This window comes from Diaphorina citri, unplaced genomic scaffold, assembly GCF_000475195.1.
Source record: "Diaphorina citri unplaced genomic scaffold, Diaci psyllid genome assembly version 1.1 scaffold881, whole genome shotgun sequence".
Lineage (NCBI taxonomy): Eukaryota > Metazoa > Arthropoda > Insecta > Hemiptera > Psyllidae > Diaphorina > Diaphorina citri.
Window position 1 is genome coordinate 45,642 of NW_007378313.1, and position 15,761 is coordinate 61,402.

Genomic DNA, 15,761 nt, shown 5'->3' on the forward strand with positions numbered 1-15,761 from the left:
GAGTGGCCTTATTCAAAATGTCCTTTGTAAAATCATCCTCTGGTAACTCTGACCTCCAGATACACCTTCGGACTGGAAGAATGGAACGGATCAGCCGTGATGAATCAAACCTTCATGTCGTACGAGGAGGAAAACGCCACGTTCACAACCCTGCCCACTAACTGGCTAACGTGGCTATATTCAGGCCTATCAGAGGACTTGGCCAATCAAACGACCTACGAATCGTGTCCAACGGACGAGATCGCTAACCGATACTACAACACCACCTGGAGCGTTGAGTTTCAATATACGAAAGGACAAAATGAGACCGTGTAAGTTTAGTCGTGTTTTCTTTTTCAGAAATTTCGTGTTGAAAATGGTGGGGCATGCGAAAATCCGACAATGCCAGGCAATGGGGTCGAGTGGATTGGAACACATCACATGCTAGGGATGTAAATGAGTTGCAAATATATCGATAAATCGATATATCGATATATCGGCCCCTCCAATATATCGATATCGATATATCGGGGAAAATATATCGATATATCGCCGATATATCGATATATTTAACAATTTTTCTTGTTTTGGGGGTCATGCGAAAATTCGACAATGCCAGGCAATGGGGTCGAGTGGGTTGGAAGTTGGAACACATCACATGCCTTCAGGTAAACTTCATTTTAGCAAGGGTCTAGGTTTACACGTTTACCTTGCCCTTGAGATTAATTTAATTTGTAGAAACCATTTACTAATCCATTTCCCTATTCCCCACTATTACCATTAAATTTCAGAAAGGATTACGCGTTCTGTTTTACATTACTTTCCGAATCTGTCAATGTCACCCAAACTTTAACTAACGTCACTTTTAACAACTTAGGTCCTCTCGTGACGGGGGGTTTTACCCACCATTCGGCGACAAGCTACCCGCCTCCTCAATTTAACCTCACCCAGCCTGAGTGGAGCCGTTAGCCCAGCAGCATGCGATTCCCCAGATGGTCACCATCCAGGTACTAACCACGCGCAACGTTGCTCAACTTCAGTGATCCGTTAGAAACTAGTACATTCAACGTGCTCTCGCCATTGGTAGGTACTGATTGGTTTACCTATGTCGTAAATCTCTGATGCAACTTTCTGGAGCTTAATAGACGAATCTATGCTATGGTCTTCATAGTAATAATTACAGGCACCTTACAACTATGTATTATGTTATTATTAAATCAGGTGTTGTCATTACTTCACAATCAATTAATCGACCTTATCTGATTGATTTGGCTGGTTTATATTCAGTTCTATTGGAATATGACATCAAAACACAAACAATCCAGGAGGAAAGTTGGTGAAAGAGAGGTGTCAACCTTTAGAGAAGACTTGTGGAGTGTTTAGTTTTATGTGAAATTGATTTGTGTTAAAGTTTTTAAAATTGAATAACCTGCAACTACCGTGTCATAGGTGGACATTTAAATAAAATCATACACCTAAAAAGTACAAAAGAGACCAATAAAATCAAGTAATATAGAGCCCAATAAATAAAATAATCAAATATTAAAATAAAATACAAAGTCATTTCATAGCGACCTTTTTTTTTATTTTAAAAGAAATTAAACATTGGAAAATTGAATTGCTTGTTTTGTGTTAAAAAACTCAACATTTTATCGGTTTTTCCGTCATTAAGGAAGTGACTTTCCTGAGTAAAATGTCTTTCATTTACAAAGCCAACCTTCTTCTCGGGACATTCATCCTGATCTGCCTGACCTTCAAATCTACCACCGGTGACCCCGTCTTAAACCTAGCTGAAACACAGATTTTAGGTAGTCATGTCCATTACTCACACGACTAAAATTCTGTTCCTTGTCTTCCAGGTAACTTCAAGGAGCAATTAGAAAAGTGGCAAAAAGAACAGGAGGAGAGAGACCGTCTCAAAGGAACAGGCGGGTCAATTTAACGCGACGTGAACGCTTGCGAACTACATGGTCAAGTGACGAAGCTATGGATTACTGGAAAGCATGGACACCCGATCCCAGGTAGGCCCTTGCGTTCGGGTTTAGTCGGATATGTCCGGGTTTAGTCGGGCATATCCGGCTAGAGAACTACATGGTCAAGTGACGAAACTATGGATTACTGGAAAGCATGGACACCCGATCCCAGGTAGGCCCTTGCGTTCGGGTTTAGTCGGGCATATCCGGATTTAGTCGGGTATATCCGGGTTTAGTCGGGCATATCCGGCTAGAGAACTACATGGTCAAGTGACGAAACTATGGATTACTGGAAAGCATGGACACCCGATCCCAGGTAGGGCCACCATTCGGCTTTAGTCGCATATGTTCGGGTTTAGTCGGGCATATCCGGCTTTTGTCCTTCGTCCGGTTAGCTTTTTGATCTAAGTCGACTCCACATTAGACGGAAGCCCGTCCGTGAGACAAATTTGGTCTAATAGACGGGGTTCGCCCAATGTGTAGTCCGCTTTAGGGGGATGTAGGGTCCTCAGGTCCGCCATTCACTATCAGGTAGAACTGACAGGTACACCTGATCAGGTCCACTTCTCTGGTCTACCTGATACCTAATAGTGAGTGGCCTTATTCAAAATGTCCTTTGTAAAATCATCCTCTGGTAACTCTGACCTCCAGATACACCTTCGGACTGGAAGAATGGAACGGATCAGCCGTGATGAATCAAACCTTCATGTCGTACGAGGAGGAAAACGCCACGTTCACAACCCTGCCCACTAACTGGCTAACGTGGCTATATTCAGGCCTATCAGAGGACTTGGCCAATCAAACGACCTACGAATCGTGTCCAACGGACGAGATCGCTAACCGATACTACAACACCACCTGGAGCGTTGAGTTTCAATATACGAAAGGACAAAATGAGACCGTGTAAGTTTAGTCGTGTTTTCTTTTTCAGAAATTTCATGTTGAAAATGGTGGGGAATGCGAAAATTCGACAATGCCAGGCAATGGGGTCGAGTGGATTGGAACACATCACATGCCTTCAGGTACACTTCATTTAGCGAGGGTCTAGGTTTACACGTTTACCTTGCCCTTGAGAATAATTTAATTTGTAGAAGCCATTTACTGATTCATTTCCCTATTCCCCACTATTACCATTAAATTTCAGCAAGGATTACGCGTTCTGTTTTACATTACTTTCCGAATCTGTCAATGTCACCCAAATTCTTTGGTTGATCAAGGTGAAAGTGGTTGGTTGCTAGTGTGCGAAGCGTATCCAAACACCAAACTATCAAGGTTTTGGTGACAATGATGGACAGTTTGTCATTGAGAAGGTTGCACAGCTGAATTTGGGAGTTTCTACACTACGGTCGACCGAAGTCGATTGGAACCCTTATCTTCTTATTTATCTTTCACCTTTCATCATCTTTTCCTTTTCATAATCTTTTTCTTCTTCTGCTCCTACTCCTCCTCCTTCTTTTCCTTCTTCTTCCTCTTCTGCTCCTTCTTCGCCTTTTCGGTCGGCGCAGAGTTTCGGACATTCCTTTTCATGTTCACTAAAATCCCCTCCCATTTCCTCCAGGCTCTGGCCGCACAAGGACATGTTCAAGTACAACTTCCACACCTCCGACGTTTCCGAATGGGACGAGCTCGAATTCTACCAATCGCCCCCCAACCCGACCTATTACGAACGTAACCGAGTCACCGAGTACCTAACGTGGCGACCAATCAAACGGGAGGATTTCATCACCACCAAACGGCAGCCTAGCACGTGGACTGAGTTGTATTATACGAATAACTCCGCGGAGGGACTTTGGGTTGCGCCTACCGTGTACTGGATTGATTTGAGGTGAGTGATCACTGGGGTTAAGAAACATTGCATGTGGTTAATATTGGAGTGGGTGACCATCACCAAATGACGGCCTAGCACGTGGACTGTGTTGTATTATACGAATAACTCCTTGGAGGGACTTTGGGTTGCGCCTACCGTGTACTGGATTGATTTGAGGTGAGTGATCACTGGGGTTAAGAAACATTGCATGTGGTTAATATTGGAGTGGGTGACCATCACCAAATGACGGCTTAGCACCTAGACTGTGTTGTACTATACGAATAATTCCGCGGAGGGACTTTGGGTTACGCCTACCGTGTACTGGATTGATATGAGGTAAGTCTAAGGCCAGCCATTCACTATCAGATAGACCTGACAGGTACACCACGATCAAGTAGAACTGACTCTATCAGGTAAAAATGATCAGGTTTACCTGAGACCTGATAGAGAGTGGCTGGCATTATTCACTGAGGTTAAGCAACGTTACTCCTGGTTGATATCGGAGTAGGTGACCAACACCAAACGAGAGTCTAGTTCTTGGACTGAGTTGTACTATTTTCCCTTCGTTTCAGGACTCCGTCAAAAAGAACTCCCGGTAGTTGGGAGCAAGTGGAAACTAACGAGGCTACCAAACGTCCCACAACGCTCCCTCCTTATCCGAATCCCCCTATTAACTTCACATGTCACCATTGTAATGGAACCCGAGCTTTCTTCTCACATGAGAACAATCTCAACAATCATATTGTGGAGCATATGAAGAACGGAACCTACAAGTGAGTCGTTCCTGGTGTAGCTAAAGAATAATAGGCAGCCTAGTTAGCTTGTTTGATAGCGCGTCTGCCTTGTAAGCGCTAGGCCGCAGGTTCGATTTCCGCCTGGGGCGGATTTTATCCTGAAGGGATAAGGTTTGTTTTCGGAACGGCTGACTTTCTTCTATCATGTCTTCCTTCTCTATGGACGATAAGACCTTAGCAGTTACAGTTCCTTCTATCAAATCTCTTAAAGAAGAAGAAGAAGAAGAAGAAGAAGAAAAAAAAAAAAATGGTCTCTCATTTTCCCCTCGTAGGCTACACTACAACAGTTCCGAGGAGCGTCGCGCCAATGAGCTCCCCACATGGGATGATCATTTCATGTTTGATCATGATAGTGAACTACGCCGCAAGGGCATCACCCAGACACGCGTGCCGGATTGTACCTACTTGAGCGCGATAGACTACTCGTATGAAATGCGTGACTGGAATCAGAGCTTCATTGAGAAGTGCATGAAACGGCATAATGAAGGTAAGAGACTTCATTGGAAATTCGGAAAGTTTCGAAAATAATGAAGGTCTATCATTTTTAGAAATGTGTACTAGAAAGTACGGTTAGCACAGTGGTACCGCTCTTGCTTGCCATACAGAAGGTCCTTTTTCCATTGCAAATATTTCAACGGGTTACTTTCTGGTGTTCTCGTGTTGATCCAGGACCTAAAAGGGGAGTTTTGTGTCTCTTCTCGCCCATCTGATGAGAGGCATATTACGGGATGGGCATGTTATGACATAGACGACAAGCGTCTAATGTAGCGGTTGTTTCATTGCTACGAAATAAAAACGGCGGTGAAACACTCAGCTTTTTTTTTAACTCCAGTGGCATCTCCAATGTAAAGCTGTGTCCACACATAGTCAACACCCGCCGTCGATCGACGAGGTGAAGAGGTGAATTTATTTTGTAGAGGCAGTGTACGGTTTCATTCGACGGTCGATTGACGGCGTCAGTAGAACCATTGAAAAAACTAATAAGACTATTAGTAGAAAAAACTAATAAAAATAAGAATACAATAGTCCGTCCCCTATACCTATTTATTACTATCGTAATAATAAAGGAAGGACGTCGTCGAATGTAGCGGTTGTTTCATTGCTACGAAATAAAAACGGCGGTGAAACACTCAGCTTTTTTTAACTCCAGTGACATCTCTAGACTACGCTTCCAATGTAAAGCTGTGTCCACACATAGTCGACACCCGCCGTCGATCGACGAGGTGAAGAGGTGAATTTATTTTGTAGAGGCAGTGTACGGTTTCATTCGACGGTCAATTGACGGCGTCGATTGTTTGGACACACCTTAAGACAGATTTAAATCTTTTGATCCTTTTCAGGCAAACCGGTTCAGAACTGGCACCGGGATTCTGTCGTATACAACTACTACTATGAACAACGTCGCACTTCGACTATCATCTATGATAGTGACTATTATTACAACACGCAGGAGTGGGAAGAGGTCAAGGTAAGGAATACTACTTACTATCAGGTAGACCTGATCAGGTCCGCCTTGAAGTCATGCGAAAGCGGTACCGAGGTACAAAAAAAGTTCCACCTAACAGGTCTACCTGATACCCGATGAGCACACACACTATCAAGGTAGACCTGACAGGCAGGGTTGAAAAGGTCCGCCTGTCAGGTCTACCTGATAGTGAGTGTCTGTCCTCAGGAATAAATAGGCGTCCACATTTCCACAACGGAGAACCGACCATCAACCATAGTCTAGTACCGACCGAAGAGAAAATAAACAAACCATGCTAATGAATAGAAGTGTCCTCAACGGAGCCTTGACCATGGTACCGACCCTCGCAGAAATCGAGCTGAGTATTTTTGCCAATTTCTGCGATGGTCGATGTTTTTTTTAAATACTTTTTCGATAAGATTTTAACCAAACAAGCAGGAGATTCCATCCTCCGTCGTGGAACACCCTTATGTGAAGGTCGATGGTACAAGATCTAGGTCTCAACCTTTCCGCCTGTTTTTCCGACTGCCTGACGGACCTGAGTCTGTGAGAGCCTTGACCATGGTACCGACCCTCGCAGAAATCGAGCTGAGTATTTTTGCCAATTTCTGAGATGGTCGATGTTTTTTTTTCGATAAGATTTTAACCAAACAAGCAGGAGATTCCAGCCTGCGTCGTGGACACCCTTATGTGAAGGTCGATGGTACAAGATCTAGGTCTCAACCTTTCCGCCTGTTTTTCCGACTGCCTGACGGACCTGAGTCTGTGGTTCGGCAGACGGTCACTCTTAGTGCATGGACTACATGGCTTAACACATCTTGTATCTCATTTCTTCAGGTGCTGCGGATTCTTGCATCTTCTATCTTATACAGCTTGTATGTTTGCATCTCACTTCCTCAGGTATTGCGTACAACACATCTTGCATCTCATTTCTTCAGGTGCTGCGGATTCTTGCATCTTCTATCTTATACAGCTTGTATGTTTGCATCTCACTTCCTCAGGTATTGCGTAAACAGCGCGCAGAGAAGGAGAAAATCCGCAAGTCTCTTTCACACTACATGAGTCAAAACCTGACCACTTTCCCGGGTAGCATCGGCGAACCAAGCGCCGAATTCGAGAAGAAAAGGAACGCCAAATATTGGAACTCCTTGGAAGCCTATCGACGCGAACTCTTGCGCAACCTAACGCGAACGACGCTAACAACGCAGTCGACGACTTCGTCGGACGATATGCTCGGTCTTCTCAAGGACTTGGCGACGATTTACGCCAAGTTTACCTCTCCGACGCCGACGACGACGCGAAAACGTCGTCCGTTTATCCTGCAGGATCAGATAGATCAATATGTGTACTCGTTGTCACAGGAGTCGCTGTCGAAGTTTACGATGCCGGATAAAGGATTTGACTGAGGACGAAACGACGACCACTCGGCGCCCCCCACCGATACTTCTGGAGGAACTGAAAGTAAGTTCATCCACATCCGTGGCACAAGCTCCGGCTTTTACGGATGGTTATACCATTTGTTGGCTATTTATTTAATTGAGAGAATTGTTCTGAAAAACCAATAAATAAAAACTTCAGAAATAAATAAATGAGTTGTAGGTAGGCAGATAGGTGGCGCCCCCCCACCGATATTCTGGAGGAACTGAAAGTAAGTTCATCCCCATCCGTGGCACAAGCTCCGGCTTTTACGGATGGTTATACCATTTGTTGAATATTTATTTAATTCAGAGAATTGTTCTGAAAAACCAATAAATAAAAACTTCAGAAATAAATAAATGAGTTGTAGGTAGGCAGATAGGTATAGGGCTTTAATTAACGTCACTTTTAACAACTTAGGTCCTCTCGTGCCAGGGGGTTTTACCCACCATTCGGCGACAAGCTACCTCTGCCTCCTCAATTTAACCTCACCCAGCCTGAGTGGGAACGGGAACCCAGCAGCAAGCGATTCCCCAGGTGGTCACCATCCAGACAATAACCAAGCGCAACGTTGCTTAACTTCAGTGATCCGTTGGAAACTAGTACATTCAACGTACTGTCGCCATTGGTAGGTACTGATTGGTTTACCTGTGAGGTAAATCTCTGATGCAACTTTCTGGAGCTTAACAGACGAACCTATGCTATGGTCTTCATAGTTATAATTACAGGCACCTTACAACTATGTATTATGTTATTATTAAATCAGGTGTTGTCATTACTTCACAATCAATTAATCGACCTTATCTGATTGATTTATATTCAGTTCTATTGGAATATGACATCAAAACACAAACAATCCAGGAGAAAAGTTGGTGAAAGAGACCTGGTGTCAACCTTTAGAGAAGACTTGTGGAGTGTTTAGTTTTATGTGACATTGATTTGTGTTTAAGTTTTTAAAATTGAATAACTTGCGTTGGAATATGACATCAAAACACAAACAATCTAGGAGAAAAGTTGGAGAAAGAGTGGTGTCAACCTTTAGAGAAGACTTGTGGAGTGTTTAGTTTTATGTGACATTGATTTGTGTTTAAGTTTTTAAAATTGAATAACTTGCAAATACCATGTCATAGGTGGACATTTAAATAAAATCATATACCTAAGAAGTACAAAAGAGACCAATAAAATCAAATAATATAGTGCCCAATAAATAAAATAATCAAATATTAAAATAAAATACAAAGTCATTTCATAGCGACCTTTTTTTTTATTTTAAAAGAAATTAAACATTGGAATATTGAATTGCTTGTTTCGTGTTAAAAAACTCAACCTTTTATCGGTTTTTCCGTCATTAAGGAAGTGACTTTCCTGAGCAAAATGTCTTTCATTTACAAAGCCAACCTTCTTCTCGGGACATTCGTGTCATAGGTGGACATTTAAATAAAATCATACACCTAAAAAGTACAAAAGAGACCAATAAAATCAAATAATATAGAGCCCAATAAATAAAATAATCAAATATTAAAATAAAATACAAAGTCATTTCATAGGGACCTTTTTTTATTTTAAAAGAAATTAAACATTGGAATATTGAATTGCTTGTTTCGTGTTAAAAACTCAACATTTTATCGGTTTTTCCGTCATTAAGGAAGTGACTTTCCTGAGCAAAATGTCTTTCATTTACAAAGCCAACCTTCTTCTCGGGACATTCATCCTGATCTGCCTGACCTTCAAATCTACCACCGGTGACCCCGCCCCCGACCCTAACCCGCAACCGGATCCAGAACCAGAACCGTTTCTAGACATCCAAATCAAACCCAAACACCACCGCCACCACCATCACCACTTCCATCACTTTCGGCGAAACCATCATCCGTATATGGACATGGACTATGGACGTGGACAAACGGTGATCAACATACAGAACAGCGGATTCAGCGGTTTCCTGTTGAGAAACGCGAAGACGATAGCGCTCATGTTCTTTTATATCGGGTCCGTACTGTGCACCATCATGCTGCTGCTGAAGATATAGTCAAGGTCATGCAACATTTGAAGGTCAAAATATGTACAACTCTCCAAGGTCAAGAGACATTTTTTTAAAGGCCATCTTGAATTTGAAATGGAGAAGCTCCGTTAAGGTCAAGGTTAAACTGAAAAATTTCTGGGTCCGTTCTGTGCACCATCATGCTGCTGCTGAAGATATAGTCAAGGTCATGGTCATGGTCAAACTGCAAAATTTGAAGGTCAAAATATGTACAACTTTCCAAGGTCAAGAGATATTTTTTAAAGGCCATCTTGAATTTGAAATGGAGAAGCTCCGTTAAGGTCAAGGTTAAACTGAAAAATTTCAAGGTCAAAACTTAATTTAACTGCAAAATTTGAAGGTCAAAATATGTACAACTTTCCAAAGTCAAGAGACATAAGGTCAAAATATGTACAACTTTCCAAAGTCAAGAGACATAAGGTCAAAATATGTACAACTTTCCAAGGTCAAGAGACATTTTTTTAAAGGCCATCTTGAATTTGAAATGGAGAAGCTCCGTTAAGGTCAAGGTTAAACTGAAAAATTTCAATTTGAAGGTCAATATAGTCAAGGTCATGGTCAAACTGCAATCAAACTGCAAAACTGCAAATATATACAACTTTCCAAGGTCAAGAGACATTTTTTTAATGGCCATCTTGAATTTGAAATGGAGAAGCTCCGTTAAGGTCAAGGTTAAACTGAAAAATTTCAAGGTCAAAACTTAATTTTTCAAGGTTATCTCAAATTTGAAGTGGAGGAAGCTCGATAACAGTTTTTGCTTCAAATTCAAGACCCCCATTTTTACCCCCAAGGACATCTACAAAAATTTCATACATTTAATGTAGAATGTGGTTATTCCTGTTACCTACAAAGATTTTGGCGTTTTTCTAAGACTTTTTTTTAAATAAAATTCTGAGAACTAGTTTCTAAGCTCAAGGTTGACTCGAGACATGTGATCTCCATTCTTTTTCTTCTTCTTCTTCTTTTTCTTCTTCTTCTTCTTCCTCTTCTTCCGAAATGGGTATGAGTTATCGATTACCTAACGCAATTAACGGTTTGTTTCCTATTTATTTCAGGTTTCAAATTACAATATTTCTGAAGGCACCTAATGATTATGGACCGTTTTTGCTTCAAATTCAAGACCCCCATTTTTACCCCCAAGGACGTCCAAAAATTTCATACATTTGATGTAGAATGTGGTTATTCCTGTTACCTACAAAGATTTTGGCGTTTTTCTAAGACTTTTTTTAAAATAAAATTCTGAGAACTAGTTTCTAAGCTCAAGGTTGACTCGAGACATGTGATCTCCATTCTTTTTCTTCCTCTTCTTCTGCTTCTTCTTCTTCTTCCTCTTCATCCGAAATGGGTATGAGGTTTGGATTACCTAACGCAATTAACGGTTTGTTTCCTATTCATTTCAGGTTTCAAATTACAATATTTCTGAAGGCACCTAATGATTACGGACCAAATCAATTTCGAAGTCAACACCAAATAATTATTTGCCACCACGGAGGCGCGAACCCACGCCTTCCGGATTCGTCCAACGTTCTAAATCTGGACTTCTGGGGCTCAAGCTGTGTCCACACAAAGGTCGACCTCGTCGATCGACCGTAGACCGACCGTTCATCGACGAGGTGAAGAGGTGAATCTATGTTGTCGAGGCAGTGTACGGTTTCAGTGGACGTTGATCTACTAGGTTGACCATGTAGGGACACAACTCAAGTCTTTACTGGAGATCTCGGGTCCAACACTCTCCTCTGAGCTACTGGGTCCCCAGTCCAAATATGTCCTTATAAATGCAGTTTCTTTGTGTTATTATGTCACAACTTTGGTGCTCACTGCAGCATTGTAGGATTTTTCCAATATCTCAATAATCCTAAAATCCAATGTTTACCTACCAACAGCCAGTCACGGTATCAATCATTTGCATGATACAAATTTCTTGACCCCGCCGGGAATCGAACCCGGGTCTCCCGCGCGTGCAACGCGAGCACAGGTGACCCCTAACCAGGGAGCTGACCCATCGTCATAATCTGCAGAAGACTACTTAAGCTGGCATTGCTGCAAATGCCTTGATATCCTCTATTGAATATGTCCTTATGAAGAATCTCGGGTTCAACGTCCTAACTGTGGAAAGAGAGACCCTGGTGCGGAATATCGGGTCCGACGTTCAACGTTCTAGCTGTGGGCCTGGGCAGACAGACCCTGGTCCTGCTCCCTTAGGAGGCGCAGGAAATACTTCCTCACCCGCGAGTTATACCATCGCGTCTTATTCCTCTCAAATCGCCACATGATAGGGTAGTACAGCTCATTCAGGTTCTGATGTTTGACGTAATGGCGCATGAGAAGGTTGGCGCCGTCTGTCTCTTCGTTGTTGAGGAATCGGGCGGGACATTGGTGACAGGTGAACACCGGCGCGAACTCTGTGGGACCTGCGGGGAAACATTGTCGAAAATGAGACCCAGAGGAAAGAGTCCCACAACAAATGAACATCTTTTAAAAGAGAGCGAGAGGGAGAGGATTTAAAAAGATTTGATAGAGGGAACTGTATCTACGGAGGTCTTATAGTCCCGAAATCGAAGAGAAAAGGAGGGCAGGATAGGAGAGAGTCGTTCCGAGAACGAACCTTGTCTTTTGAGGAGATACAAGGTAGTTGCTCTACCCTTGAAGAAGCTAATAAAATAGGATTCTCACTTATCTTTCAAACTCGTCAACCTCTACATTACACAATCTCATCACATTCCCTCTCTGTATCACCAACCCAACCAACTGCATCAGATGTATTCTTGCTCTCCAATTTCTTGTCTTTTCTACCAATATTCCTTCCGCCCCGGGCGGGAATCGAACCCGCGGCCTAGCGCTTACGTGACAGACGCACTACCAACTAAGCTAACTAGGCTGGCTTGATGAGTGTTTGGTTCTAGCGTACATGGTGAAGTATACGGTCGGCATAGGTTCGCGGAATTTTAGTTACAACCCGGAGACTACAGTATAGGTGTGCTACCTTTCAAGCTAAACTAGGTTATCAAAATCGACAGTACAAATAAGTGGTTCCCAGCTTCCCAGTAGGTGTCCGCGGAATACTTTTGATCCGTGGATGTTTAGTCTCCTCATGTGTCATTTCCATATCCATACAAATTATAGGGTATAATAATAATAATAATAATAATAATAATAATAATAATAATAATAATAATAATAATAATAATAATAATAAAAAGACACCACGAAGTAGAGGCAGATGAAATCGCCTGAGGGTAGAAAGATGAGCTTCCAGATATTATATGAGGGATGGTTGTGAAAATGTGTCAACTAGTCCCCGCCCTCCCGTCCAGATATTGACCATGATCCAGATATTGACATGTTGCTTAACCTCCAATGTCCTGTTGGGGAAAAGATGTATCAAATGACTTCATAACCATTATTGTGTGTCAAACGTAGCTAAATTGCTGGCTTTAAATCTTCTGTGACTACTGCATCTCCTATTTCTCTGTACAACATCAACAGAGGTTTGTACATTTTAACCTTTTGCGGACAGATTCATGTGTCACATGAAATCATGGTTCCGCCATTATGGTAGGAGAAATATAACTTAAATCTGGTGATACGGTAGGATTCATGTCCAGCATGAAGCTACAGATTTACTCGCTACGGTCGGCTTGATTTTTACAGATAGGAGGCGTTACGGTAGGACGTGCCTAGGAACTTGTGTATCTTTTGCTCCTTTCAAATGCAGACTGAAAAGCCGGTGTTTGTTTATTATGATTCCAAAGCATTCGGAATTATAGTCCGAAGATTTCCGAAGAAGACAAAAAAAACCAGATGTTTCTATCTCAACTAGGAAAAAAAAGAAAATAAATTAAAAGCGAGGGAACAATTTCATGTGTGACATGAAGCCTACCACAAATCGCTTTTCGGAGGTTTCATGTCTCACATGAATCCTACCGTATTTGAAAAAAATGTTTTGTTTACGTCTGACTGTAACAACAACGCTTGAGTTTCATGTGGGACATGAATCCTACCGTAAGAGCGATTCTGGTGAAATTGATTCTGTACGCAAAAGGTTAATATATTTCTCCTTGGGCACTCCCAACATAATCGCGTTCATGCTTTCTCCTTGTTATACATTGTACAATAAAGGGGGAAAAGAGAAAAACAATTAAAAGAAGGCAAAATTTTTGGTCCAAATACATGGGCCATACGGTTTGAACTTACATGGATCCGTGGTCATCTCGTACTCCAGATACGTGAAGTCCGTCTGATTATCGAACATGTCATGTCCTTTCCCGTGCTCAAACACTGGCATAGGTTCCACTTTGAATGGCGGAGTCTCACCGTTGAAAAAGTCCTTCGGATCCAGACCCAAATATTCAGCGTAGTCTTGCACATTGTACTCACCCCTGTGGACACAAAATAGAGGTTAACAATGGGTGGGTGAAAAAACTCCTGTGGGAAAACCCTGATACTTTTTTCCTATTAGGCCAACCACTCACTATCAGGTCCGCCTGTCAGGTACACGTAATCAGGTCCGCTTGTCAGGTATACCTGATGAGCACACACACTATCAGATAGACCTGACAGTTACGGCTGAAAAGGTTCGTCTGTTAGGTCTACCTGACAGTAAGTGACTTGCCTTAGGCGCTTTAACTATGTTTTATGTGCCTATGTTGTTTTATGTACCTATGTTGTTTCGTTAGCACCGAGAGAGGTTTGATAGTGGGAACTGTGACAACGGAGGTCTTATTGTTTTTACCGTTTTCAGTGCCTCTTTGCACGGCAGCGGCAGGTATAGGTGTCTAAGCTACACTGAGGAAAGAAATTGTGACAGGGTGCCACACGTTTAGGGTGGAAGAACTCTATTATTGGGTTACTTCCCCTGATTTAGGCTGTCGAGCAGTTGAATTTGGGTAAAATTTATTAATAAATGGTCGATTCCTATGTAAAAAGTTGTGAAAACCCAAATCTGAGGTCAAAAATCCGAAATAATAACTGTAAAAGGTCGAAAATTCAATTTTCATTTTTCGTTCTAATAAAAGAGTTCAGAGATGTGTGACGTCAGACTTCAGGAAATGCGCAGAAACGTATGCGCACAAACACAACATTCGTCGTCAAAGACGTCAGAGCTCAAGATTTACCGGTATTTTCTTTTAAAACGATTTATCTCGGGATCTAGAAGTCGTAGAAGAAAAAGAAGAATTCCGTTGTTCCTCATTTTTGACTGCTCTTTGACTATGAAACTTCACCCAAGTAAGTGGAACTGGTCTATTCGAAATAAGATAGTGAGTTTGCACATCAGCGCAGACTAGCGGAATCTCTTAAAAATAAATTTCTATAAAATTGGAAAGTGAGGTATACCTTGCTTAGATCGAGCATTTCATGGGATGGCACTCCCCCTGTGGTGTTTGTCTTCTCATCACATTCGTCGTCAAAGACGTCAGAGCTCAAGATTTACCGGTATTTTCTTTTAAAACGATTTATCTCGGGATCTAGAAGTCGTAGAAGAAAAAGAAGAATTCCGTTGTTCCTCATTTTTGACTGCTCTTTGACTATGAAACTTCACCCAAGTAAGCGGAACTGATCTATTCGAAATAAGCTAGTGAGTTTGCACACCAGCGCAGGCTAGCGGAATCTCTTAAAAATAAAGTTCCATAAAATTGGAACGGCAGGTATACCTTGCTTAGATCGAGCATTTCATGGGATGGCACTCCCCCTGTGGTGTTTGTCTTCTCATCATCATCCTTGTAGAAACTCTCCTGTTACCTACAAAGATTTTGGCGTTTTTCTAAGACTTTTTTTTTAATAAAATTCTGAGAACTAGTTTCTAAGCTCAAGGTTGACTCGAGATATGTGATCTCCATTCTTCTTCTTCTTCTTCTTTTTCTTCTTCTTCTTCCTCCTCTTCTTCCGAAATGGGTATGAGGAATGGATTACCTAACGCAATCAACGGTTTGTTTCCTATTTATTTCAGGTTTCAAATTACAATATTTCTGAAGGCACCTAATGATTATGGACCAAATCAATTTCGAAGTCAACACCATTTCAATGTTGCAAAATCCTCTTAGGATCTTTAAACTGATAAATTTTTCGGCGTTATCGCGGAGTCAGGAGAAAACCGGCTCCGAAGTTGGCGACTATCAAAATTTTTCTTTTTTTCAATTTCTATACGAACAAGTTTTGTACTTTTATTTTGTAATAAAACAAGAATTTTTGTAAAATATGAAATATTGTTTTTTATTGACAGCAACTTTACAGAGGTAGCACCTAACTATTTCACACAACACATACAAAACAATGACGATGAAACCAT

The 15,761-nt window shown here is 41.7% G+C and overlaps 2 protein-coding genes across 11 annotated transcripts; both read left to right on the forward strand.

Annotated features, from left to right (window-relative positions):
- The first annotated feature begins 1,901 nt into the window (after positions 1–1,901).
- LOC103512756 lies at positions 1,902–15,676 on the forward strand. Of its 7 annotated transcripts, none has more exons than XM_026826146.1 (9): positions 1,902–2,000; positions 2,604–2,855; positions 3,511–3,777; positions 4,332–4,532; positions 4,826–5,040; positions 5,894–6,021; positions 7,020–7,443; positions 7,631–7,666; positions 15,423–15,676. In XM_026826146.1, exons 1-7 carry the CDS (start codon positions 1,966–1,968, stop codon positions 7,422–7,424), a joined length of 1,503 nt encoding a protein of 500 aa, XP_026681947.1. In that variant the 5' UTR covers positions 1,902–1,965; the 3' UTR covers positions 7,425–7,443; positions 7,631–7,666; positions 15,423–15,676. The 7 variants fall into 7 exon arrangements, with proteins under 7 accessions (XP_026681947.1, XP_026681948.1, XP_017301026.1 ...); XM_026826147.1 differs by lacking the exon at positions 15,423–15,676 and adding an exon at positions 10,531–10,574; XM_017445537.2 differs by lacking the exon at positions 7,631–7,666 and having other exon boundaries at positions 7,020–7,479.
- On the forward strand, positions 8,903–10,472 carry LOC103512755. 4 transcript variants are annotated; one of them, XR_003392477.1, is made up of 3 exons: positions 8,903–9,420; positions 9,594–9,783; positions 10,168–10,472. XR_003392477.1 is itself a non-coding variant. In XM_017445539.2 (3 exons), exons 1-2 carry the CDS (start codon positions 9,101–9,103, stop codon positions 9,634–9,636), a joined length of 363 nt encoding a protein of 120 aa, XP_017301028.1. In that variant the 5' UTR covers positions 8,903–9,100; the 3' UTR covers positions 9,637–9,674; positions 10,012–10,472. The 4 variants fall into 4 exon arrangements, 2 of the variants coding, with proteins under 2 accessions (XP_017301028.1, XP_026681949.1); XR_001809596.2 differs by lacking the exon at positions 10,168–10,472 and adding an exon at positions 9,943–9,982 and having other exon boundaries at positions 9,594–9,720; XM_017445539.2 differs by having other exon boundaries at positions 9,594–9,674; positions 10,012–10,472.
- Positions 15,677–15,761: the final 85 nt, after the last annotated feature.

Bases quoted from the DNA above. Each gene is read 5' to 3' on its own strand.
- LOC103512756 (XM_017445537.2), top strand. From the start codon at position 1,966: ATGGATTACTGGAAAGCATGGACACCCGATCCCAG. The intron at 2,001-2,603 runs GTAGGCCCTTGC...TCTGACCTCCAG, and splicing joins GCATGGACACCCGATCCCAG to ATACACCTTCGGACTGGAAG. The intron at 4,533-4,825 runs GTGAGTCGTTCC...TTCCCCTCGTAG, and splicing joins ATGAAGAACGGAACCTACAA to GCTACACTACAACAGTTCCG.
- LOC103512755 (XM_017445539.2), top strand. From the start codon at position 9,101: ATGTCTTTCATTTACAAAGCCAACCTTCTTCTCGGGACATTCATCCTG. The intron at 9,421-9,593 runs CGGGTCCGTACT...CTGAAAAATTTC, and splicing joins GCGCTCATGTTCTTTTATAT to TGGGTCCGTTCTGTGCACCA.